The sequence below is a fragment of the Stomoxys calcitrans genome, chromosome 3, assembly GCF_963082655.1.
Source record: "Stomoxys calcitrans chromosome 3, idStoCalc2.1, whole genome shotgun sequence".
Classification (NCBI taxonomy): domain Eukaryota; kingdom Metazoa; phylum Arthropoda; class Insecta; order Diptera; family Muscidae; genus Stomoxys; species Stomoxys calcitrans.
In genome coordinates, this window is record NC_081554.1 from 68,335,350 (window position 1) to 68,363,348 (window position 27,999).

The following is a 27,999-nucleotide window of genomic DNA, read 5'->3' on the forward strand; positions in this document are numbered from 1 at the left end:
AACACAATAAAATACACGCCACACACTCACGAAGGACAAGCATTTTGATCAGATTACAGGTGAAAGGATTTCACAAAAGAAAACTATCTACTCCGTTGGGGGAGAAAAGATTGGTCTGATGCCAGGCGCATGCGCATGCGCCCGCATAAAAAAATGCACCTATCGAATCATCAAAAAGGCAATTTAAAACCAACAACAACGGTAAACAATGGCCAGAGGAAAGAAAACTGCAATGGTCAGGTCAACGATGACTGAACGTACAGCAGCTAAAGAGAGTATGAAATATCCGTAAATGTCACCTTCCCAACACCTTTAACATAAACGGTTTCAACCACAACATACCATTAACTGGTCACAGGATAAACAAAAAGACAGCACACGCATGCACAGATGGATAGGTGGACAATTGTAAGGCAAACGAAAATCTTTAACAAAAATATCAAATATCATCAGGAGATGAAGAATACGTTATCATAGTGGGACACATGTGTAAGGCCACCGCGATACAGTGGTTTAAATATTAACAGAGAGGTTATTTTTCCAAAAAAAATCCCATCTTGGGCAAAGGTGATTTCTAAATCGGCATTTTTTAGTAAATTGGCTGTGGAACCTGCAAATATAGTTTGGCGAATATGATGTAAAAACAAGTAAAAGCGTGTTAAGTTCGGCTGAATCTTGGCAACCCTTCACCTTGGATTCTGCTAACCATACCAAACTTCAGTCAAGCCAGCAAAAACTGAAGCTTCTGGGAACCGAACCAGGATGATCGGGAGACTGGTCTACATGGGAGCTATATCAGACCATAGATTGATTTTGGCACAGATGTTCAAAGTCGTAACAGAACATCGCATGCAAAGTTTCAGCCAAATCGGACAAAAATTGCGACTTGTAAGCGCTCAATAAGTCAAATCGGCAGATCGATTTATATGGGGGCTATGTCAAATTATAGACCGCTTTGGACCGTACTTGGCACAGTTCTTGGAGGTCATAACATAGCACAACATGTAGAATTTCCGCCATCGGATGAGAATTGGGGCTTCCAGGGGCTCAAGAAGTAAAATCGGGAGATCGGTTTGTATGAGAGCTATGTCTAAATCTGAACCGATATTGCCCATTTGCAATCCCAAAATTTCAGCCAAATCGAACGTAAATTGAGACTTCCAGGGGCTCGAGAAGTCAAATCGGGAGATCGGTTTATATGGGAGCTATGTCAGGTTATAGACCGATTTGAGCCGAACATGACACAGTTGTTGGAAGTCATAACAGAACATAACATGCAAAATTTCCGCCATCGGATGAATATTGGGGCTACCAGGGGCTCAAGAAATAAAACCGGGAGATCGGTTTATATGAGAGCTATATCTAAATCTGAACCGATATGGACCATTTGCAATCTTCAACCACCTACATTGATATTAAGTATATATTAAAAATTTCAAGCGGCTACCTTTACTCGTTCGATGTTTATCGTGATATCGACAGACGGGCGGACGGACGGACGGACGGACAGACGGACGGACAGACGGACATGGCTAGAACGCTTCAGAACGTCGGGACGATCATAAATATATTGTATATACTTTATGGGGTCTTAGACGAATATTTCGATGTGTTTCAAACGGAATGACTAGATTAGTATACCCCCATCCTGTCGTGGTGGGTATAAAAAACCAAAAGGGGCATATGAGCTTTTCGTTTTGAGAGCTCGGAGCAATGTTTTGATAAAAAAAATTGCAAAATTTGATCGTCTCAACGTTGTGAGTTGATCAAGCCACGTCCGTCCTTTCGTCTGTCAGTCTGTCAAAAGCACGATTACGATCGAAGGCGTAAGGCTAACCGCTTGAAATTTTGCACCGATTGCAAATGGGCCATATTGGTTCAGATTTAGATATAGCTCCCATATAAAACGATCTCCTGATTTTACTCTTTGAGGCCCTGGAAGCCGCAATTTTTGTCCGATTTGACTAAACTTGTGGAAATCGGTCTATAACCTGATATAGCTCCCATATAAACTGATCTCCCGATTTGACTCCCTGAGCCCTCAGGTTAGGTTAATTTGAAAAAGAGGGTGCAGATATTAATCCGCCCCATGCCACTATGGACATACACCTAAGCCAGTAATAGGCATGTTGTGCGCTCTAAAATCTATAAAGTAACCTCTAAAAAGAAAATTTTAAGTTAGGAACTTTGAGCTCTTGAGCCCGATCTCTTACAAGCCGCAATTTTTGTAGGATTCAGTTGAAATTTTGCAGGTAGTATTCTGTTATAACTTTCAACAACTGTGCCTAGTACGGTTCAAATCGGTCTATAACCTGATATGGCTTCCAAATAAACCGATCTCCGGATTTGTCTTCGTGAGCCTAAGCCGCAATTTGTTGTCGGATTTGGCTTAAATTTTGCATGTGGTGTGCCGTATTGACTTTCAACAACTGTTCGAAGTTAAGTCCATATCGTTGTATAACCCATATAAATCGATCTTCACTTCTTGAGCCTCTATAGGGCGCAATTATCATCTGATATAAACCGTTCGCCCGATTGACTTCTTGTCAAAAGTAAGCAAGTAAAGTCAAAATCGGTCTATGACCTGGTATAGCTCCGATGTAAACCGATCTGCCGATTTGACTTCTTGAGTTTTTACAAGCCCCGATTTGGCTGAAATTTGGCATGCGGTATTCTGTTACAACTTCAAACATTTATGCCATGTACGGTCTAAATCAGTTTATAACCCGATGTAGTTCCCATATATACCCGTTTCTCGATTGTCCTTGTTCGGTTTCTTGAAGCTTTGATTTGGTATGTAGAATAGAATTATGCCTTTCAACTAAGATTAGTTTGTACACATTTTTAGAAGAATTCATGGTGGAGGGTTCCCAAGATTCGACCCGGTCGAACTTAGCACGCTTTTACTTGTTATACCCTCCACCATAGGATGGGGGTATTCTAATATCGTCATTCTGTTTGTAACTCCTTGAAATATTCGTCTCAGACCCCATAAATTATGGGATCTGAGACGACATGACATTTTATGTCCGTCTGTCTGTCGAAAGCACGCTAACTTTCGAAGAAATAAAGCTAGCCTAGGTCAGTTGGGATTGTAAATGGGCCATATCGGTTCATATTTTGATATAGCTGCCATATAAACCGATCTTGGATCCTGACTTCTTGACCCACTACAGGGCGCAATTTTTATCCAGTTTTGCTGAAATTTTGCCTGAAGTGTTTCTTTTATGATTTCCAACAACTGTGCTATGTATGGGTGAAATCGGTGCATAACCTGATATAGCTGTCATATAAACCGATCTGGGGTCTTGACGTGTTGAGCCACTAGAGGGCACAATTTCTATCCGATTTGGCATTGAAATTTTGCATGAGGTGATTTGTTATGGTTTCCAACAACTGTGCCAAGAATGGGTGAAATCGGTTCATAACTTGATATAGCTGTCGTATAAACTGATCTTTCATATAAACTGATCTTGACTTTTTGAGCCTTTAGAAGGCGCAAATCCTACCCTATTTCGCTGACATTTTGCATAACGTGTTTCGTTTTGACTTTCTACAACTGTTCAAAGTATGGTTCAAATCGGTCCATAACCTGATAAAGCTGCCATATAAACCGATCTGGGGTCTTCACTTCTTGAACCTCTATAGGGCGCAATTATTATTTGATTTGGGTGACAACGGCTTCTCCCATGACCTTCAACGTGCGTGTCAAATATGGTCTGAATCGGTCTATAGCCTAATACAGCTCCCCTATAAAACGATATCGCTATTTTACTTTATGAGCCCCTAAAGGGGCTCTGGCGATGGTCTCCAACAGTCATTCCATTATGGTCCGAATCGGACCATAACTTGATAGAGCTCCAATGGCATAGCAATTCTTTTCTTTTATCCTTTCCTTTCCTTTGTTTGCCTAAAAAGAGACACCAGGAAAAGAACTCGACAAATGCGATCCATGGTGGGTATATAAGATTCGGCCCGGAACTTAGGACGCTTTTACTTTTTTTCTATTCTATTCCAGGTTGCGACGTTGACATAATCAAACGTCGGAAAACACAATGAGGTCTAAATTGCAAATTGGCATCTAAATTTGTGTTTAGTCTTAATTTTATTGCATTTTAGGAAGGCTAGAGAAAATCTCAGTCTATCGGGCATCGAGCGCCATTCTAGGAAAGACCTTAAAAATATGTACTTTTACTTTGGAGTTTGAGGTATTGTACTTTGTGCTCGCGAATGTTAAAATATCGATCAACGTCGAAGTCAGTAAGATGGTTGGGATTGGTTATCTGGTCTGGCATACTGATATAAACATTTCATTGCTCTGCTTCAAAAATTCGTATATCTCAGGGAGAGAACTTTGTCATAAAAATTACCGCAATAGAAATCCTGACAGGAATCTTCAACCCTCAAATCAAATGTACTTCAATTGTTTATCCAATTGCGGCAACATTTTTTCACTTCTACTGTTTCAATATTTTGCTTCAAAACATCTCAAAACCACTGTCCCTCAACATGTAGTTAAAAGGTTGAAACACCCCCATTATATTAACAAAGACCGGCAGGAGGTAATGTGGTATTGATTTCACAGGTCTGCTGTATGCGATACAGATGGAAACAATGACCATCACCAATAAACCAATGAACAACAAATAATGGTCAATTAAAACAGCCTTCGAACGAAGAAAAGGGTCAATGACAAATGCCCACTAACTCATATTTTGTGTGATTTCCAAAGAATATTTTGTGTCACGATGGCAAAAGGATGCTGGCGCATGGTAAGATTCCAAAAACAGGCAGCTGGAAAATAAAAGTATATTTGAAGCCATCATAACGAGAATGACTATTTAGCTGGTTGCCACTTAAATGAACAGAACTTTTACTCACAAACCCCAAAGTCAGCAAATACTTTTAAAGGTCACTTAAAACCGGTGCATGTCATGCATCGGTTGTTTGGTCATTTGTCCAATATCACGTCTCAAAACAAATATAGAACAAATTCTCATGGGAGTGTTGCAAAACGGTGCTTTTCACCCGGACGGGCGAATGAGTGATTGCAGCGGTTGAATAAATGAAGGAACAGCTTCTGTTAGATGGCAAACGGTGTCATAATTAAAATGCTCCATTAGCCATGTAATGTATCACTTTTGTCTTCCTAAATGACACCTATGGCAAACAGACGATGATGCATACAACAGAACAGTGTGTAATATGTTATTGCATGCTGTGCCATAAGTGAGCAGCATTAGTTAGAATAAATCTAGTTCTAGTAAATCATTTGAAATAGATTGTCGTGTTTACAAAGTTTTATTCTGTTGATGGGAAGCAAGATTTTTTTATAACCTCCACCATAAGATGGGGGTATACTAATTTCGTCATTCTGTTTGTAACTTCTCGAAATATTTGGCTAAGATCCCATAAAGGTTATATATTCATGATCGTCATGACATTTTAAGTCGATCCAGCCATGTTCGCCCGTCTGTCCGTCCGTCTGTCTGTCGAAAGCACGAATGGTTCAAACAGAATGACTAAACCCCCATGATGTTGTATTTCAAGACCACTGAAGAGCGAGACACTGAAGATAATCTTGAAAAACAACCACCATTCAGTACTTGGGAGTATTTTTATCTCATTCATAGCCGCTACAGTGAGTTATGAGAAATTACTCACTGCACTAGCTGTATATGAAAGCGTCTCGCAGTCATTTTTAAAATATGAACTGATCACACAAATCATTTGTGTTCTCACACAAAAAAAAACCAGGCCTGTGTGTGTGTGAACCACGTTGCCTTCGTCCGAATTTCGTGCTACGAAAGCAGACGACAAGAAAAATAGTACTCTATCTGAAGCAAAATGTACCCGAATACATGCATTGTACAACGTGCACTCACTGAAATCCGAATCAATCTTTCTTTTTGCTGAAGGGCTCATGAGTGAATGCATACTCATTTCGTTACTTGGTGTCTTTTTTATCAGTTTTACTCAGTTCTCAATTGTCGCATACAATGTTGTATTTTAAACGAAGAATTCAGTTCTTGAATTACTCTATGATTGTTAGTGTGTCTTGAAAGCAGAAATGAATGGCCTTTCGCAGGTCTTCGATCGCCATCATCAACATATTGCCCGATTCGAATAAAACTTGGCACTGATGTTATAAGTCATAACATAGTAATAAATTCAGCCAAATGAGGTGAAAATTTAGGCTTCTAAGGGCTGCAGAAGTCAAATCCGGTGATCGGTTTATATGGGGGCGGTATCTGTTTATAGACCGATTCGGATCATACTTTGCATGTATGTTGGAAGTCATAACTCAAGTCTTTGCTCCAAATTTCAGCCAAATCGGATGAAACTTGAGTCTTCTGAGTACTCAAGAAGTCAAATCCAGGGATGGGTTTATATGGGGGCTATATCTGTTTATAGACCGATTCGGATCGTACTTTGCAGCTATGTTGGAAGTCATAACTCAAGTCTTTGCTCCAAATTTCAGCCAAATCGGATGAAACTTGAGGCTAGTTTTAATAATAAATATCGATAGTATTGATCACTCTTATTTTAAACGAAAATGAGAAGTAAAAATTTGGAGATCGATTTATATAGAAGCAATAACAATACACTGATCAAATAAAACCAAGGTTAATAAAGTCAGTTGGAAGTCATGAGAGAAATCATTGCGCAAAATGTTAGCCTAATCGGATACAAATTGCGCCCTCTATAGGCGCAATGTATCTTAAAGAATATACTCAGTGACGGATTGCTTATTTTTGTATAGTTTTGCAAAAAATTTACTTTTGCGATAGTATCCATCGGAAAAATATCAATCGATATCAAATCAAACAAGTAAAAATGCATTAAGTTCGGCCGGGCCGAACTTTAGATACCCACCACCTCGGGTATATATGTAAACCCCCTTTCGTCACAATTCGATGAAAATTGGATAACTTATGCAGCCAAATTCGGCACGGATGTTGAGTGGTCTTATAAATATTATTCACTGTTGAATTTTGCATTTCAAATTTCAACAAAATCGGTTAATAAATAAAGCTTTTACGAGCTTCAGACCCTTAACCGGCATATCGGTCTATATGACAGCTATATCTAAATACAGTCCTATTTTTATCATACTTGGGTCGTATGACGGGTGACCTAAAACTATTCACTGTTTCAAATTTCAGTGAAATTGGATAAAAAATAATACTTTAATTGGCATCAGACCCTGTCTACATGGCAGCTATATCTATATATAGTCCGATCTGAACCATATTTGGGTCAGATGCTGGTAGGCCCAAAACTACCCACTGTGTCAAATTTCAGCAAAATCGGATAATAAATAGGGCTTTTATGGGCCTCAGATCCTTTATCGGCAGATCGGTCTATATGGCAGCTATATCTAAATATAGTTCGATCTAAAGCATATTTGGGTCAGATGTTGGTAGGCCTAAAACTACTCACTGTTTTAAATTTCAGCGAAATCGGATAAAAAATAAAGCTTTTATGGACTTCAGACGCTTTATCGGCAGATCGATCTATATGGCAACTATATCTAAATAAAGTTCGATCTGAACCATATTTAGGTTCGAAGTTGAGAGGCCTTATACTACTCACTGTTTCAAATTTCAGCGAATTCGGTTAAAAAACAAAGCTTTTATGGGCTCCAGACCCTTAGTCGGGATATCGGTCTATAAGGCAGCTATATCTAAATATAGTCCCATCTAAACCATATTTGGGTCACAAGTTGGTAGGCCTAAAACTACGCACTGTTTTAAATTTCAGCAAAATTAGGCAATAAATAAAGTTTTTATGGGCTTCAGACCGTTTATCGGCAGATCGGTCTATATGGCAGCTATATCTAAATATATTCCAATCTGAACCATATTTGGGTCAGATGTCGGGAGGCCTAGAACTATTCACTGTTTGAAATTTCAGCAAAATCGGATGAAAAATTAATTTTGGGCTTCAGACCCTTTATCGGAAAATCTTTATGGCAGCTATATCCAAAAATGGTCCGATTTGGCCCGTTCAAGAACTTAACCAGCATGGATAAAAAAGACGTATCTGTGCCAAATTTCAGCTCAATATCCCAATTTTTGAAACCTGTAGAGTGATTACAACAGACGGACGGACAGACGGATAGACGGACAAGCACACGGGCATCGTTAAATCGTCTTAGAATTTTACGACGATCTGAAATATATATACTTTGTAGGGTCGGAAATTGATATTTCGATGTGTTGCCAACGGAATGACTAAATGAATATACCCCCTATCCTACGGTGGTGGTATTGGTAGTACCATCGATATTTTGCCAGCTCTACTTAGAAGGTCATTTCAGATGAAAGTTATTTATGGGAGCTATACATGCATTTCTTTAACTCGGTAGGGTTGTCCTTGGGCTTAACAAATGAATTGTCGAAATTTTATACAATCTGACAACAAATTGACCACAAAAATACATGAACATACAGATATACGAGCATAGCTTAATCGAATCAGGAAGTGATTCTAAGCCGATCGGTATACTTATCAAGGAATATGTCTTCTCCTTTTTAGCGTTGCAAACAAATGCACAATGTTGAAATACCTTGTGCAACAGTTGTGGTGTAGGGTATTAAAAACAGTATAATTTTCTGTATCACCACTATTAAATTATACCTCACGATTGAATGGGGAAATTCCATCCTCATAAGCAACATTGTATCATTTTCGAATTGATTTATGAACTGTTTGCAGGGCATTGTGTTATTGGGTCGACACAAATTCCCTACGCCATATGAACACTCAAAGGACAATGTGACCAAGCAGTTTCAAACTTTTTAAGCTCAAGAAAGAAGAACAACAACTATGTGAGCATTATCATTCACTATACTCTTGAATATATAATTATAGTATTATCCATCTTCAATGATTTGTAGGTCTGACTTCAATACATCTGATCGCGTTCAAGTCAACGATGCTGTGACAAACAAATTTCTCTCATCTTTGCTTTCTTCCCTAGTGGCATAAATATGTATTAATCATCAATATGTCTCATATGTCCCCAATACTGTAATTTTGGAAAATGACCTCCTTAACAAATTTACTATCTTCATTAATGCAGCAAATGAAATGAAAAGCATTTACAAAATGTTTTGAAGTTGCCTGCGGATCGTTGTGGAAGATTGTACTACAGAACCCAGTTAACTTTATAGCTTGTATCTCGACGACGAAATAGAAAACATAAGAGAAATATATGGAGACAATAAGAACCAGTTCCAAGAATATACTATCTAATATATTATTGGGTTGCCCAAAAAGTAATTGCGGATTTTTCATATAGTCGGCGTTGACAAATTTTTTCACAGCTTGTGACTCTGTAATTGCATTCTTTCTTCTGTCAGTTATCAGCTGTTACTTTTAGCTTGCTTTAGAAAAAAAGTGTAAAAAAAGTATATTTGATTAATGTTGATTCTAAGTTTTATTAAAAATGCATTTACTTTCTTTTAAAAAATCCGCAATTACTTTTTGGGCAACCCAATATATATGTATATAATAATTTTCAATATGGAAGTTGAGAATGGTGCTTTTGGTCAAAACAAGATATGTTTTGGATTATACAAGGCACAATGTTATCAGTGATAGATCCAAAGGACCAGTTCCAAGAATATACTATTTAATATATTATATATGTATAAAATAATGTTTAATATGGAAGAGTTGAGAATGGTGCATTTGGTCAAAACAACATATCTTTTGGATTATACAAGGCACAATGTTATCAGTGATAAATCCAAAGTCTCCTTTTTATGGATAATCCACTACCCAATGATATTTCCTTTCCTTGTAACTCACCTCAAATGATTTGTAGTGTTTGCAGCTCTTCGATATGTTTGCTGGGTAAACCACTTACTATTTATGTTACTTGGCTTGACACCATCAACGCATCATCGTCACCATCAGCAACTTCATCATCTTGGACAGAATATGTACACTTATCATACACATTATACGCGTGCCAGAGTTAGCCATTCATTTAGCGAAGCTCACATGTGGACGGTACAAGCATTTTTTCGATTGCGCATAGCAAGTAGCGTGCGTAGCTAGCACAACATTTTCTACATCTCGCACATCCCAGTTTGCAGCAAATGGCATGCTCATATAATTGTGACCGTAGGGGTATGTATGTATGTACAGAGGACAAAGGATGGACATATGCTAAGCTTATCTTTTAATGTTTGCATGGATTTTACAGGCTGTGCAGTTTGGTGGCTTTGCCACTGGCAGCAGGAGACTACGACTTCCATCACAACTTGTGTTGCATTGCATTTGCTTCGAGTTGCAAACAATTAATCAAATTCAGTACTTGGATGCTTCGTCTTCTTTTCGAATAACTACTGCGCTACTTTTGCAATTCAATGGTGTGACAGTCTCCATAGTAGTGTTGCAGTTGATGTTCTTCTTCCATGATTGTTCGATGTGTCCCAGGCAGTGGTAGGTGTCAGATTGTTGGTCATGCACGTTGGGTAAAAGTAAAAAAGTAGTAAAGCTTTATAGTATTTATCTTTGCTAGGATAAGTATGTTACCCAAAATATACCACATTGTTATATGTATTTGGGAATATAAAATAATAGTCGTTCTTGAATGGCCTAATTGGCTAAAACGATTTGACTTAAATTTGTCCGTGAGTTTCACTTAAGCCAAATAGTTCCACTCAGAAGATCGGTCTATATATGAAGTACAACCATAAGCATGAAATGGGGTTGAATCCGTGGATATTCAATACAAGAGGGTTGCTAAACCGATTTTGGCATACGACCCAATATACTTGTGCTATTGGTATAGAAGGAACTATGAGAACCACGACGTTTAGGACGCTGGTGACGTGTTTGAACAACAAGCCAATAGACATATCGTATGCATAAACCAGTAAGGAAAGGCAAAAGTGGGGCGGTGCCGACTTTATAATACCCTACACCTACCCTATAAATACATTAGGTGAACCAATTTTGATAACCTTGGGCGGATGTACTCAGATAGGTTATTAGGTTATGTAATAACTACGGTTGACAAATGACAACAAATTACCTAAAATCTAACGAACGTATACATGGGAGCTATATCTAAATCTGAACCGATTTCGACCAAACTTTATGGATATTGTGGAAGTCGTCGAGGAAAGCGTTCTACAAAATTTTGGGAATATTAGTCAATAAGTGCGCTTGCAGTGGGTCTAGGAGTAAAAATCGAGCGATATATACATATGGGAGCTATATCCAACTCTGAACCGATTTCTATGAAATTCACCAGTAATGTCGAGATTCATAAGAAACCCCTTGTTGCCAATTTTCGAGAGAATCGGTTAACAAATGACCATTTTATTGCTGTATTATTGCAAATCGGACGAACATATATATGGCAGCTAAATCCAAATCTGAACCCATTTTTTCCAATTTCAATGGGCTTCGTCTCTAGGCCGAAAGACATGCCCATACCAATTTTGAAGACGATCGGATGAAAATTGCGACTTGTAGTTTGTACACAAATTAACATGGGCAGACGGACAGACAGACAGACGGCTTTGAGGCGTAAGGCGATGGGAGAACGGATTGACAATGGGAGCAGCTCCTACAATTGCGGTATAATCGAGGCGACCATAGGAAACCTGGACGGAAGGGAAGAGGTTTCCTTTCGGATACCTGGGATGAACCTTGAGGTCAAGTGCGAGGCATAGCTGCTAGCGGCACACTCTTGGATTGACAAAACCCTATTATTACCATCTGGAAGATCATGTCACACGGATGGATCAATGCTAGAAGACAGAGTGACCCTATGTGTCTGCATTGAAAACCCAGGGACTGAGATCTGTTTTAGACTGCCTGACCGTCTGTTGTAATCACTCTGCAGCCTTCAAAAATTGATATATTGAGCTGAAATTTGGCCCAGATACATCTTTTTGATTCACGCTTGTTATGTTCTTGAACGGGCCAAATCGGATCATATTTTGATAAAAATGTCATATAGAGCTATCTGCCGGATAAGGGTCTAAGGCCCATAAAAGCTGCATTTGTTACCCGACTTCCCTGAAATTTGAAACAATGAATTGATTTAAGCCGCCATATAGACCCATCTGTCTAAGGCCCATAAAAGCAGCATTTATTACCCGATTTTGCTGAAATTGTAAACAGTGAATTGATTTAAGCCTCCCGACATCTGATCGAAATATGGTTCAGATCGGACCATTTATAGTTGCCATATAAACCGATCTGGGATCTTGACTTCTTGAGCCTCTAGAGGGCGCAATTCCCATCCGATTTGGCTGAAATTTTGTACAACGTCTAATATGGCCTGAATCGATCAAACCGTATTAGAGCTTATACAGCTCTCATATTTTGAGCCGCTACGAAGCTCAATTCTTTTCCGAATGACCTGAAATATTACATAATGACTTCTACAATGTTCAGCATTCATTTATGGTCCGAATCGGACTATAACTTGATATAGCTGCAATAGCATAATATTATTTCTTATTCAATATTATTTGGTGGTCTAAAAAGAGATACTGCGCATAGAACTCGACAAATGTGAGCCATGGTGAAGGGTATATAAGATTCGGCCCGGCCGAACTTAGCACGCTCTTACCTGTTTTGTATTTAGAGGGCACAACAAGCCGGTTACAGGCTTAGGTGTATGTCCATATTGGCATGAGGTGGATTAATATCGGCACCCCCTTTTCAACCTAACCTATTTCCAATTATTTTGTTTCCCCAGCTCACTGAGCGCCGTTCGAACTCGGCTATAAGAAGGAGGTCCCTTATTGCATGATGTTATAGAAGTAGAAGAATTAAATCATACAAATATGTAGTGCCAGCTGATATCAATTGCACTTGCCTAACCTTTCTCACTGTCCTTATTTGTCTCACTATCTTGCGTATTGCATCCAATGTGCAATTGATGACCAACAAAACATTGCCGCCACTAACTTGCAGGCGTAATTAGTTGAAAATTGTCTTAAAGTGTTCTCTCACTCCGACAGAAGTGTTTATTATGGGCAGTGCCAGAGCTGCGGCCTATGTCTTCACCAGTGTTTGGCAAAAATTCGCTTGCGATTTATTTGTAAGCGTTGTTGTGATTTGATAAGTTGATATGGTTTTTGGTATTTCTTGGTCAGCCGCATTGGGTTGGGTTCGATCCGTCTACTGCCATCTGATGTGGTATGGGGCAGGCCTAGCCTGTTCCCAGTCTGGTGCATTGGGACATTGAATTGAGCGCGGTGGGTTTGCAAAAGAAAAAGTGTGTTTTTAGTTCACCAAGTTATTAAGTCATTAATTATGCAAAGTGGTACAAAATAATTTTGCTTTATTAAGCGGTGAAAAAATAACGACAGGTGATTTAATAAAAAATGAGTAAATATAAAAAATGTCATTTAGAAATTTTTTCCAGAGATAGCCAGAAATGAATGATGGTTTGTCATTAGCAAATCAGCCAACAAATATTTAATCTACATTCCACAACAGGGTGTATCATTGGGGACCATGCTAATGTTATCACCACTGTGATCAGCCTAATTGAATGGCTTAAACGTAAATGTAGTTTTCAGATTAAAGTCAGTTTTGTTTGAGAGGTGTAAATGCAAAGTGATGCATCGGCTGACACAGATTTTTCATGGAATAAATTTCATGCATACAAAAATTTCAATTTCAATGTGTCACACAAAATGCACTAAAATCTTAGAAATAAATTTCGGGGCTTTATTCTGACTTCCAGAGCAGAAATCGAAATTTTCCTAATCATTAAATTCCCCCCCATTGTACCAACAAAACCCACAATAGAATTTGAAATTTCTCTTAGCACACTGAACAACATTTCTCTCAACTGTCTTCCTCAAACATCTCAAGGTGCATGACCTCCATTATCCTAACAAGTTGCAGCGAAAAAAGGCTTCGCTTTATGCCTTGTGCTAGAAATAAACTAAAATTTTAAATGATTTACAGCCTTCCCAGGTAATCGACAAACTGTTTCCATCATATTTTCGACATTTATTACCCATTTATATTTGGACTATATTTGAAACAGTGTTCGCTGTAGACTATAAAATCAATGTCATTGGAACTAATACGACAATCTTCAGAAAAATAAGTTGATGCCAAGTGTTTGTTTGCGACGAATTGAGATTTTATGCCTTTCGAGGAAATTATGTTGTTAAACAATTTTATTGCACATTAATCTAATAGTGTCTAGTAGCACATTGAAATACACATGTTCGCATATGTGTTCCTTGAGGCAGACGTATGTTGTGTATACATAGATACATATCTAACATATAACAAAATGTCATGTAATGTTGACATAACCTCTCCACATATGTTTAATGGCTTAAAAATTGTATTTCTGAGGCTGTTTCGGTAGGCTTTATAAATTTTGAACTGTAGAGGAATTACAACAGTGTCAGGCAAAAGTGAGGCCACAGATTAATTTACCGTATTAGATTTGAATAACCTGAATTTGGAATGTGTAGGGAAGGTCCTAGTCTTATAAGATCGTCTGCTCTCAAATTGCCTGATTATCTCTGTGGACCGACACACGGACCCTCCCCCATACCCCCATTTTCAAAAACGCGAGACCTTTGAGATGGCTGCACTGAATTAAACGAAGTTTTGCATGCCACCTTATGGTACCCAAAAAAATACGAAATTGGCATAAAATTTTGGAGTCAACTAACCCGGGGGGACGCCCCATCTCAAAACCCACCCGAACGCACATGTTTACCGACTGAGACAATATGCATATGCAAATTTTGCCCATGAACTTTCCACTAAGGAACAGGGGCAAACTTCTCACATATCAATGAGTGCAGTTCGATTCAAGTTTTAAGCTCAATGATAAGAGATCTCCTTTGTACAGTCGAGTCCGAACGGCTTGCCGCAGTGCGACACCTCTTTGGAGAGAAGTTTTACATGGCATAGTACCTCACAAATGTTGCCAGCATTAGGAGGGGAAAACCACCGCTGAAAATTTTTTCTGATGGTCTAGCCAGGATTCGAACCAAGGCGTTCAGCGTCATAGGCGGACATGCTAACCTCTGCGCTACGGTGGCCTTCACCGGTGGGTATCAAATAAAATGTATTTAAGAGCAGAGTGCGAACTTGGCAAAAAAATCACGCTTAGTGTGCGGGGGCGGGGGATCCCCCCACCCCCAAAAACACCACCCAACAGGACACTTATACCGCCTTGGGCAAATTGGGTTTCAAATGAGAGGTATTTAAGAGTAGAGTCGTACTTGGCATTAAAAAGTTACCTTTAATGTCGGGGGGATTCCCCACTCCCAAAAGCACCTCCCAACAGGACAATTTTAGCGATTTGGGCAATATGGGTATCAAATGAAAGGTATTTAAAAGTAGAGTAGAAATCTGACATAAAAATGTATTCCTTGGGGCCTGAGGGGCCTCCCCACCCACCGAAATCCTCAGCAGGGCATATTTACCGATTGGGACAATATGGAAATCAGATGTAAGTTATTTAAAAGTATAGTAAAAAGCTGATATAAAAATTAATTCCTTGGTGTCTCTTAACAGGACATATATACCGGTTGGGACAATATGGGTGCCAAAAGATAGGTGTTTGGAAGTTGAGTACACATCTGTTATAAGAATTCGGTCCAAGGTGTCTACGGGGCCTCTCCAACCCCAGAAACGTCTAAATAACATTAATGTCCAATGCCACAAAATTTGTTTAAAACAAGTAAAATGGCGTTAAGTTCGGCCGGGCCGAACATTGGATACCCACCACATCGGTTCTATATGTAAACCACCTTTCGTCATAATCCGGTGAAAAATGCATAATGTATGACCGCATACCAGCTTTATTGCAATATGTTCCGATTTAGACCAAATTCGACACGGATATTAAGAGGTCTCATAAGTACAAGTCATTGTTCAATTTTGTAGAACAAAATATATGTCCATTTGGTAGTAATATCCAAATAAAGACCGATGTGAACCATATACGACAAGGATGTCGAAAAGACTAACATAAGTCACTGATTCAAATTTCAGCGAAATCGGATTATAAAAATGCTTTTTATGGGGCCAAGACTTTAAATCGAGAGATCGGTCTATGTGGCAGCTATACCGAAATCTAAACCTAAACCTAACACAAATCCCTGTCCCAAATTTCGGCGAAATCGGACAATAAATGCGTCTTTTATGGGTCCAAAACCTTAAATCGAGAGATCGGTCTATAGGGCTGCAATATCCAAATCTGAACGGATCTGGGCCAAATTGAAGAGAGATATCGAAGGGCCTAACACAAATCCCTGTCGCAAATTTCTGCGAAGTCAGACAGTAAATGCGCCTTTTATGGGCCCAAAGCATATATCGAGAGATCGGTCTATATGGCAGCTATATCCAAATCTGGACCGATCTGGGCCAAATTGAAGAGGCATATCGAAGGGTCTAACACAAATCCCTGTCCCAAATTTCGGCGAAATCGGACAATAAATACGTCTTTTATGGGTCCCAAACCTTAAATCGAGAGATCGATCTATATGGCAGCTATATCCAAATCTGAACGGATCTGGGCCAAATTGAAGAGGGATATCGAAGGGCCTCACACAAATCCCTGTCCAAAATTTCGGAGGACAATAAATGCGTCTTTTATGGGTCCAAAACCTTAAATCGAGAGATCGGTCTATATGACAGCTATATCTATATCTGGACCGATCTGGCCCAAATTGAACTGGGATGTCGACTGGCCGAACACAACTGAATGTCCCAAATTTCAGCAAAATGGGATAATAAATGTGGCTTTTATGGACCTAAGACCCTAAATCAGCGGATCGGTCTATATGGGGGCTATATCAAGATATAGTCCGATATAGTTCATCTTCGAACTTAATCAATCAACCTCCCCCCGTCGGTCGAAATCACGATAGTGGTCGTACGCGTAATACTATATCTAGCACAGATACTTAATATTTATGTAGGTCGTTGGGGATTGCAAATGGGCCAAATCGGCTCCCATATAAACCGATCTCCCGATTTGAGTTTTTGTGTGATCCATTATGACTTCCAACAACTGTACGAAATACGGTTCAAATCGGTCTATAATCTGTAATAGCTCCCATATAAATTGTCCGATTTGGCTAAAATTTTGCACATAGTGCTCTCTTACGACTTCCAACAACTGAGCATAGTAGGGTTCAAATCGGTCTATAACCTGATATAGCTCCCGTATAAACCGATCTCCCGATTTGATTTCTTGAACACTTACAAGCCGCAGTTTTTATCCGATTTGGTTAAAATTTTACATATAGTGTTCTCTTATGACTTCTAACTACAGTGTCAAATACGGTTCAAATCGGTCTATAGCTTGATATAGCTCCCATATGAACCGATCTCTCGATTTGACTTCTTGATCCCCTGGAAGCCAGAAATTTGGTCTGATTTGGCTGAAATTTTGCATTTAGTGTTCTGTTTGACTTCCAACATCCGTTTTAGGTGCGGTCCAAGTCGGTCTATAATCTGATATAGCTCCCATATAAACCGACCTCCCGGTTTTACTTCTTGAGCTCTTACTAGCCGCAATTTTTGTCCGATTTGGCTGAAATTTTGCATGCGGTGTACCATCCAAATCAGTCTATAACTTGATATAGCTCCCATATAAACCGGTCTCTCGGTTATCCTTGTTCGGTTCCTAGAAGCTATAGTTATAGAATAAAATTATGCCCTTCAACTAAATTTAGTTTGATAAATTTTTAGCAGAAACCATGCTGGTGGGTTCCAAAGATTCGGCCCGGCCGAACTTACCACGCTCTTACTGGTTAAAAACTGTACCGTAATTTCAACAGACAGACAGACGCACGGACGGACAGACAGGCATGGCTAGATCATCTTAGATTTTTACGACGATCAAGAATACATATCTTGAACCGGTCGGAAATGGATATTATAATGTGTTGCATACGGATTGAAAAAATGAATATATCCACGTCCTTCAGTGGTGGGTATAATATCAACATTTAATTTTTACACCCTCCATCATAGGATTGGGATATACTAATCTTATCATTCCGTTTGTAACACCGTGAAATACTGATATTAGACCCCATAAAGTATATTTTCTTGATCGTCACGACATTCCTAGCCATGTCGTCCTTCCGTCTGCGAAATCACGATAGCGGTCGAACGCGTATAGCTAGCCGCCTAAAATTATGCTCAGATTAATGTAGCTCAATGGGGATTGCAAATGGGCCACATCGGTTCAGAGTTTGATATAGCTCCCATATAAACCGATCTCCCGCTTTGATTTGTTGAGCCCCTGGAAACCGTAAATTTTGTCCAATTTATCTGAAATTATGCATGAAGTGTTTTGCTATGACTTCCAACAACTGTTCCAAGTACGGTTCAAATCGGTCTAAAACCTGATATAGCTCCCATAAAACCGATCTCCCAATTTGACTTCTTGAGCCCCTGGAAGCCACAATTGTCGCCCGGTTTGTCTGGAATTTTACATGCGATATTTTGTTACAACTTTCATTAACTGTGCCAAGTACGGATGAAATCGGTCTATATCCTGATATAGCTCCCATATAAACCGATTTCCTGATTCGACTTCTTGAGCCCTTACAAGCCGCAATTTTTGTCCGATAAAGCTGAAATTTTACACATAGTGATCTGTTATGACTGGAGGCCACCGGACATGCCACCGTAGTTTGGCATGTCCGCTTATGTCGCTGAATGCCTGGGTTCGAATCCCGGCAAGACCATCATAAAAAAAAATTTCAGCGGTGGTTTTCCCCTCCTAATGATGGCAACATTTGTGAGGTACTATGCCATGTGAAACTTCTCTCCAAAGAAGTGTCGCACTGCGGCACGTCGTTCGGACTCGGAGGAGGCCCCTTATCATTGAGCATAAACTCGAATCGGGCAGCACTCATTGATATGTGAGAAGTTTGCCCCTGTTCCTTTGTGGAATGTTCATGGGAAAAATTTGTTTTGTTAATGTCGAAACTTATAAAGAACCCCTAGTGCAAAACTTCGAGAGAATGCAGAAAAAATCTGAACCGATTTTTTCCTTGTTCAGAGACGAAGTGGAGATTCTTTTCTCGACTACGACTCCGGTCACAAATTGTCCGACTCCGACTTCCCAGCCGTGCTTGCCGCATCTTTTGAATATCATAGAAAACGGAAATTGGAAATTTCCGCCAAATCGGATAAGTATGGCGCTCTCTAGAGGCTCAAGAATATAATTGGGAGATAGGTTAATATGGGAGCTGTCAAAACATCGAGCGATTGGACCATTTACAATCCCAACCAACCTAAGGGTAAGGAGGGTACAATGCTTAAATTTCCTCCAGAAAAAAGTGAAGTTTCTCTTAACCTCCATCAATGACGGCTATGTCTTTGTTATATCCATGGATCAGGTCATTTCTTTTCAGTAACTTTTCGAAAATTGAATATTCCCTCCTAACATAACTCTCATGGTCATTAAACTTCACTCCCTTTGGAGAAAATAACTAAACAACTGCGAAATTGTCTCTCCTCTTGTGTCTGTTTATGAAAGCCTGAACATTTATTAAGAAATGGTGTAAACAATGTTTAAATTCAGGAATAGGTAAATTTATTACATGTCACCCACCAAATTTATAGCAGCTGAAAACTCTACTTTTCCACCAACAACTCCAAAAAAGCTTTAAAAAAGCTCCAAGCAAGGCAATGGAATTTTCATGTTGCCATTAATGGCATTGACGATTTCCCCTTAGATATTAGTAAATGCTTGCCTAGGATGTCGAGTTCGTCTTGAAAAATCTAACTGGGACGCAACACCTTGCTAAAAATGCTTGAAGGCAGTGAGCCAATGGATTTCGGTGTTTTTAAGCAATTTCATATCCAACACCATGGGATGAAGTGGATTTTAAATGACACATTTCCCTACTTACAAAAACAATATCTCTTTAATTTCCTATTTATTCATATATAAAGCATTTAAAAATTTGTACACAAAAATTTCACTAATTTCATATTCCGCATAGAACCTCATTCAATGATGCCTGCCAAGCGGGCTTTGCTCAGGAAATCAGTTCTTTGAACAAAACATCCGGTCATGGCACGTTGGCCCGTGTATGCGCATCGTCCATGCAATAAACGCCAATTATCGAAGATTACCACAGTGCCAGGATTCATTTTCAATTGCCACCAATGTTGAGGCTCATGCACAATGGACAAAAATTCACGCATGCTCTCATAGAAACCACGCATTTCCGTTTGCGGTATGGTATCGAATACCGAGCGATCGTACAAATTCAAACGGAATTGAACAATTTCATTTGTCACTGGATCGACACGTATCGTGGGCGATGAAAATCTATGGCATTCCTCCTTATCGAAAAATTCAGCGGGCACATGAACCGTTGAGAGTATATCGAAGGCCTTGGGATTTCTGCGGCGTAATTCCTTAGCGACTTGTAAACCATCAATAAAGAAATTCTCACCACCTTCACCGGTATGTAACACACAGTGCAAGGCCTGTAGACCTGCACCATCACAAAAATAGGTGTGATCTGTGTGAGGACCAATGTAATCATGCGAATAGGTAATATCATCGTGCAGATAATCTTGGGCAAATGTAAACATCTCTCCATACAGCGTCTTCATTAGGGGGAATACGCGTCTTACTGCCATCTCGGTCATAGTAGTTGTAGCCGGAACATCTGTAATAAATACCAAGCCGTAGCGATATAGGGAGCCCATCAAATCTTTAACCATTGCGTCAGAGGTGGACAAATCTCCAAGTTTAAAATATAGCTGGCTTTTATTCTTCTCAATTGTGGGTACATCCCATAGGGTTCGGGTGGTGTCTTTTTCCAATTTTTCTAGAAATCTGTCATGTTGCGAAGAAACAATGAAATCGATTTGATATTCGGAAACGTGACCATCATGCCCTGGAAAAGAAAATGAAGTATTAGTGATGTTATAATTGATAATAAAGTATTCGGCGAAAAATTTACACAAACATATATGCCTTTGAAGTCAGTTCAAGTGCACATAGGTACTATTGATACTAAAGGGTGATTTTTTAGCTATTATCTTTTGGCAATTCTGATTAAAACTGCTCAAGCACATTTCGTGTTTTGTTGCACTGTCTAACATCTTCAGTTTGGCCTATAATTTAACCATGAATCGTCTTACAAACGAACAACGCTTGCAAATTATTGAAACTTATTATCAAAATGCGTGCTTCGTTAAGAAAGTTCATCGCGCGCTTCTTCTGTTCAGCAACGAAGCTAGTTTTTCGCTTATGGGTAGGTAAGTAAGCAGTATTGCTGGTTTTAGAGTGAAGCCATAAGCATTGCAAGAGTTACCAATGCATCTAGGAAATATCACGGTTTGGTGGGGTTCATGGGCTGGTGGCATCATTGGACCGTACTTCTTCAAAGATGATGCAAATCGTAACGTAACTGAGAGCGCTATCGTAAGATGATAGCCAACTTATTTTTGCCCCAAATGCAAGAGCTTGACTTGCATGACATGTGGTTTCAACATGACGGTTCCACATGTCGCACAGCACGTGTAACAATGGACTCATTGAGAGGCGAGTTCGTTGAACATTTCACTTCACGTTCGGGACCAGCCAATTGGCCGCTTAGATCGAGCCATTTTTTGTGGGGCTTCAATAGTGGCATTGAAAAACATCATTGAAGCATTTATTCATGAGATAAGGCCGAAATGTTGGAAAGAAATAGGACTAACCGTATGGACGATTTGAGGCGCAGTCACGATCAACATTTGCATGAAATAATCTTAAAAAATTAAATTATATGGACTGAAAAACTTTCCTATAGCTCCAAATTCGGCGCAGACATTGAGTGGTCGAATAAAAACAGAGATCGGTCTATATGGCAAATTGCAAATTTTGCCCATGAACATTCCACTAAGCAACAGGGGTAAACTTCTCAAATATCAATGAGTGCAGTCTGATTCAAGTTTAAGCTCAATGATAAGGGGCCTCCTTTTTATAGCCGAGTCCGAACGGCGTGCAGCATTGCGGCACCTCTTTGGAGAGAAGTTGTACATGGCATAGTACCTCACAAATGTTGCCAGCATTTGGAGGGGAAAACCACCGCAGAAAATGTTTACTGATGGTCTCTCCACGCTGAACGCCTGGGTTGACCAGGCGTTCAGCGTCATAGGCGGACACGCTAACCTCTGCGCTACGGTGGCCTCCTATATGTCAGCCATATCCAAATCTTGACCGATCTGCTCGGAATTAAAGAGGAATATCGATGGGCCTAACATAACTCTCTGTCCCAAATTTCGGTGACATCGGACAATAAATACGCCTTTTATGGGCCCAAGACCTTAAATCAAGAGATCGGTCTATATGGCAGCTATATTCAAATCTGGACTGATCTGAGCCAAACTGAAGAAGAATGTCGAAGGGCCTAACACAACTCTGTACAACTGTCCCAAATTTTGGCAAAATCGGACAACAAATGCGCCTTTTATGGGCCCAAGACCTTAAATCGTCAGATCGGTCTATATGGGAGCTATATCCAAATCTGGACCGATTTAGAAAAAGTTGCAAAACAATGTCGAAGGGCCCAACACAACTCACAGTCCCGAATTTCGGCGACATCGGACAATAAATGAGCCTTTTATAGGCCCAAAACCTTAACTCGAGAGATCGGTCTATGTGGCAGCTATATCCAAATCTGAACCGATCTATGCCATATTGCAGAAGTATGTCGATGGGCTTAACTTTACTCACTGTCCCGAATTTTGGCAAAATCAGATAATAGATGCTCCTTTTATGGACGCAAGACCTTAAATCGGGAGATCGGTCTATATGGGGCCTGTGTTAAGATATAGTCCGAAATACCCATTTTCGAACTTAACCTGCCTATGGACAAAAAGCAATCTGCGCAAAGTTTCAGCTCAATATCTGCATAGATGGGGGAATACTAATCTAGTCATTCCGTTTCTAACACCTCGAAATATTCTTCTAAAGCCCCATAAAGTATATATATTCTTGATCGCTCCGACATTCTGAGTCGATCTAGCCATGTCCGTGCGTCCGTCCGTCCATCTGTCGAAATCACGACAGCGGTCGAACGCGTAAAGCTAGCTGCTTGAAATTCCTCACAGATACTTAATATTGATGTAGGTCGTTGGGGATTGCAAATGGGTCATATCGGTTCAGATTTAGTTATAAAGGGTGATTTTTTTGAGGTTAGGATTTTCATGCATTAGTATTTGACAGATCACGTGGGATTTCAGACATGGTGTCAAAGAGAAAGATGCTCAGTATGCTTTGACATTTCATCATGAATAGACTTACTAACGAGCAACGCTTGCAAATCATTGAATTTTATTACCAAAATCAGTGTTCGGTTCGAAAACGTTGGAAGTCATAACAAAACACTACGTGCCAAATTTCAGCCAAATCGGACAACAATTGCGGCTTTCAGGGGCTTAAGAACTCAAATCGGGAGATCGGTTTATTTGGTTGCTAAAGGGTGATTTTTTTGAGGTTAGGATTTTCATGCATTAGTATTTGACAGATCACGTGGGATTTCAGACATGGTGTCAAAGAGAAAGATGCTCAGTATGCTTTGACATTTCATCATGAATAGACTTACTAACGAGCAACGCTTGCAAATCATTGAATTTTATTACCAAAATCAGTGTTCGGTTCGAAATGTGTTCATTCACCGTAACGTTGCGTCCAACAGCATCTTTGAAAAAATACGGTCCAATGATTCCACCAGCGTACAAACCACACCAAACAGTGCATTTTTCGGGATGCATGGGCAGTTCTTGAACGGCTTCTGGTTGCTCTTCACTCCAAATGCGGCAATTTTGCTTATTTACGGAGCCATTCAACCAGAAATGAGCCTCATCGCTGAACAAAATTTGTCGATTCACTGAAAATGATTTCACTGAAAATGATTCACTGAAAATGATTTGCAAGCGTTGCTCCTTAGTAAGTCTATTCATGATGAAATGTCAAAGCATACTGAGCATCTTTCTCTTTGACACCATGTCTGAAATCCCACGTGATCTGTCAAATACTAATGCATGAAAATCCTAACCTCAAAAAAATCACCCTTTATTTGTACAAATTTTTAGCAGTATCCATTGTGGTGGGTTCCCAAGATTCGACACGGCCGAACTTAGCACGCGTTTACATGTTTCTTCTTGTCTTATGCCTAAGTTCCGTTTTTCTGTCCTTATATGCTGTATTGTATCGTTCTTCTTCTCTTCTACTCTCTTCCAGGGTGAGCAAAATGGGTCTAAGGTCTCCGAATGAAGCAGCTAGTAAACGAGGTTACTAGTCGCGTGCCCTCCAATCTAAACTAACACAGTCAATAACTAATACGGAAGTTGACAATTTCAGTCAAATCAAATAGCCACACCTGCTTTTAGGGGCTCAAGATCTCAAATCCGGGGCTCGGTTTATATGGGAGCTTTATAAAAAGCAGGTCTCTTGTCACTGAGTTTGCACTTGAATCGGAAAGTTATCACTGATATGTACTAACTTTGCATGAATAGTATTTCGTGTGAAAACTATAAATTCCTTTGTTCCCAAGTTGAACCATCGATAATGTAGAAATGGTAACAAAGTTTTGTTTTTAATATTCCGAATTTTTTGGACAGTAACAGCCAAAAATGCATATCTAACTGTGAAATCTTCAATAAGCCTTCGTCTACTTACATGTTATCTCCAGAAAACTATCATCTTTTGTGTATTTTAAATCCTTTGCCTTCAAGTCCTTGGGCATATCCACCAAATTGAAAAGTCTTTGTTTCGTTCTGGCATTGTAGCACTTGGAACAGCGACAATGATCTCTTAGCCATCGGGAGTCCACTTTAATCGTATCACCCTTGGGACCGGTTTTAATATCTAACATTATGTTGAGCTCACAATGATTCACTTACGACTTAGGGCAGAATCCAAACATTTGGGTTATTTATACAAAGACGAGGCGACAAGCTGTTGTGATAACGTACTCGCTTTTAGCAAAGACACTTTGTTTTGATAATTTGTTGGTGGTAGACACATTTTGTTCATAATTGGTGCTGGAACCAGAGTTTTTCTTATCAGTCGGAAACCTTTTTAGCAAATATTTATATTTGTTTAGCTATTTTGTATATGAACACAAGTAAAAAGGCATTAAGTTCGGCCTGGCTGAACTTTGGATACCCACCAACTCGGCCTAAGACCTTAAATCGACAGATCGGTCTATATGGGGGCTATATCAAGGTATGGTCCGATATAGCCCATCTTTGAACTTAATCTGTCTATGGATAAAGAAAGAACCTGTGCAACGTTTCAATATATCTCATTTTTAAAGAGTGTAGCGTGATTGCAACAGGTAGACAGACAGACAGACGATCAAGACTATTGCAAACGGATGAAGGTATGAAATTAGAGAATTAATAAAAAAAACAAGTTTTCTGGGAAAGTTCTTGAAGAATTATTCAATGAATGTTTCGGTGTAAAAGCTTGAGCTTATTTACTTTTAATCCTTATAAGAATGTAAAAAAATGAAAATTTTGCCCATGAACATTCCACTAAGGAACAGGGGCAAACTTCTCACATATAAATGAGTGCTGTCCAATTGAAGTTTAAACTCAATGAAACAGGGGCAAACTTCTCACATATCAATGAGTGCTGTCCGATTCAAGTTTAAACTCAATGATAAGGAGCCTCCTTTTTATAGCCGAGTCCGAACGGCGTGCCGCAGTGCGACAACTCTTTGGAGAAAAGTTTTACTTGGCATAGTACCGCTGAAAATGTTTTTCTGATGGTCTCGCCGGGATTGACATTAAATATATCCCGGTGAGACCATTAGAAAAAATTTTCAGCGGTGATTTTCACCTCTTAATGCTGGCAACATTTGTGAGGTACTATGCCAAGTAAAACTTTTCTCCAAAGAGGTGTCGCACTGCGGCACGCCGTTTGGACTCGGCTATAAAAAGGAGGCTCCATATCATTGAGTTTAAACTTGAATCGGACAGCACTCATTGATATGTGAGAAGTTTGCCCCTGTTCCTTAGTGGAATGTTCATGGGCAAAATTTGCATAATTTAATAATGTCATATTTAATGTCAATTTTGAAATAATTTGCACCCTTCATTGATTATTTTTAACATAAATAAAAAAACAAATTCTCAAAATTCAATAATTAACTCAAACTATCTCCAATTACAATTAATTCACTTCAATGCCTAAACTAAATTTCCCTAATGCCTATTCAATTCTATTGTCTGAATGTAGAAACTACAACTGCAACCGCTTCAGGTGAAATTTTTTAATCTTTAAGATTTAATCTTTTAACTAAAGGGTGATTTTATAGCAATTATCTTTTTGGCAACACTGGTTTAAACAGCGCACTCACATTTCGTGTTTTGTTTCACTGTCAAACATCTTTAGTTTGACCAATAATTTAACCATGAATCGTCTTACAAACGAACAACGCTTGCAAATTATTGAATTTTACTATCAAAACGCCTGCTCTGTTAAGAAATTTCATCGCGCGCTTCTTCCATTTCAACGACGAAGCTCATTGTTAGCTAAATGGGTAACTAAATAGGCAGAATTGTCGATTTCGGAGTGAATATCAGCCAGAAACATTGCAAAAGCTACCAATGCATCCAGAAAAAGTCACAGTTTGCGAAGGTTTATGGGCTGGTGGCATCATTGGACCGTACTTCTTCAAAGATGATGCGAATCGTAACGTAACTGTGAATGGTGAGCGCTACCGTGAGATGATATCCAACTTTTTTTTGCCCAAAATGCAAGAGCTTGACTTGCATGACATGTTCACACACAACACACCTAGCAATGGATTTATTGACAGACGAGTTCGTTGAACATTTTATTTCACTTTCGGGATCGGTCGATCGCGTAGATCGTGCGATTCATCGCGTTTAAACAATTTTTTGTGAGGCTATGCTCATGTCTACACAGACAAGCCGGCTTCAATTGACGCATTGGAAGACAATATTGAAGCATTTATTCGTGAGATACCGGCCGAATTGTTGATGAGAGTATTGCATAATTGGTCTAAGGGGATCGACCTTTTGAAGCGTAGTCGCGGTCACGCTACAGTCTTTAAAACAAAAGGTACTGAGCTCAAAATTTGCACAGATTCTTTTTTAATTGCCCATAGGCAGGTTAAGTTCGACGATTAGCTATATCGGACTATATCTTGATATAGCCCCCATATAGACCAATCCGCCGATTTAAGGTCTAAGGCTCATAAAAGCCACATTTTTTATCAGATTTTGCTGAAACTTGGTACAGTGAGTTGTGTTAGGCCACTCGACATCGTTTTTTAATTTGGACCCGATCGGTCCAGATTTGGATAAAGCTGCCATGTAGACCGATATCTCGATAGAAGGTCCTGGGCCCGATTTTGCCAAAATTTGGGACATTGAGTTATGTTAGGTCCTTCGACATTCCTCTTCAATTTGACCTAGATCGGTAAAGATTTTGTTACAGACCGATCACTCAATTTAAGGTTTTGGGCCCATTAAAGACGCACTTATTATCCGATGTCGCTGAAATTTAGGATAGTGCGTTGTGCTGGGCCGGTCGACATCTTTCAGCAAATTGGCTCAGATCGGTCTAGATTTTGATATAGCTGCCATATAGGCCGGTCTCTCGATTCAAGGTCTTGGGGCCATAAAAGGCGCATTTGTTGTCCGATTTTGCCTAAATTTGGGACAGTGAGTTGTGCTAGGCTCTTCGACATCTTTCTGCAATTTAGCCCAGATCGGTCAAGATTTGTATATAGCTGCCATATAGACCGATCACTCGATTTAAGGTTTTGGGCACATAAAAGGTGGATTTATTATTCGATATTGCCGAAATTTAGGACAGTGAGGTGTGTTAGGCCATTCGACATTTTGCTTCAATTTGGCCCAGATTTGGCTATACCCGCCATATAGACCGACCTCTCGATTTAAGGTCTTGGGCCCCATAAAAGGTGCATTTATTGTCCGCTAAAATTTGGGACAGGGAGTTGT

General features: G+C 39.5%; 1 protein-coding gene and 1 long non-coding RNA gene across 9 annotated transcripts in view; one reads left to right on the forward strand and one right to left on the reverse strand.

Moving 5' to 3' along the window:
- LOC106086135 (uncharacterized) overlaps positions 1 to 27,999 on the forward strand; it is a 91,855-nt gene that overhangs the window by 42,037 nt on the left and 21,819 nt on the right. The window lies entirely within an intron of this gene.
- On the reverse strand, positions 19,915 to 26,248 carry LOC106086134 (trimethyllysine dioxygenase, mitochondrial-like). 8 transcript variants are annotated; one of them, XM_013250671.2, is made up of 4 exons: positions 26,178 to 26,248; positions 25,173 to 25,188; positions 24,680 to 25,077; positions 19,915 to 20,906 (listed from the first exon to the last, which is right to left on the reverse strand). In XM_013250671.2, the coding sequence occupies exons 3-4, from the start codon at positions 24,873 to 24,875 to the stop codon at positions 20,002 to 20,004; spliced, it is 1,101 nt and encodes a 366-aa protein (XP_013106125.2). In that variant the 5' UTR covers positions 24,876 to 25,077; positions 25,173 to 25,188; positions 26,178 to 26,248; the 3' UTR covers positions 19,915 to 20,001. The 8 variants fall into 8 exon arrangements, with proteins under 8 accessions (XP_013106125.2, XP_013106131.2, XP_013106124.2 ...); XM_013250677.2 differs by having other exon boundaries at positions 24,680 to 24,848; positions 24,904 to 25,188; positions 26,178 to 26,246; XM_013250670.2 differs by lacking the exon at positions 26,178 to 26,248 and adding an exon at positions 26,099 to 26,129.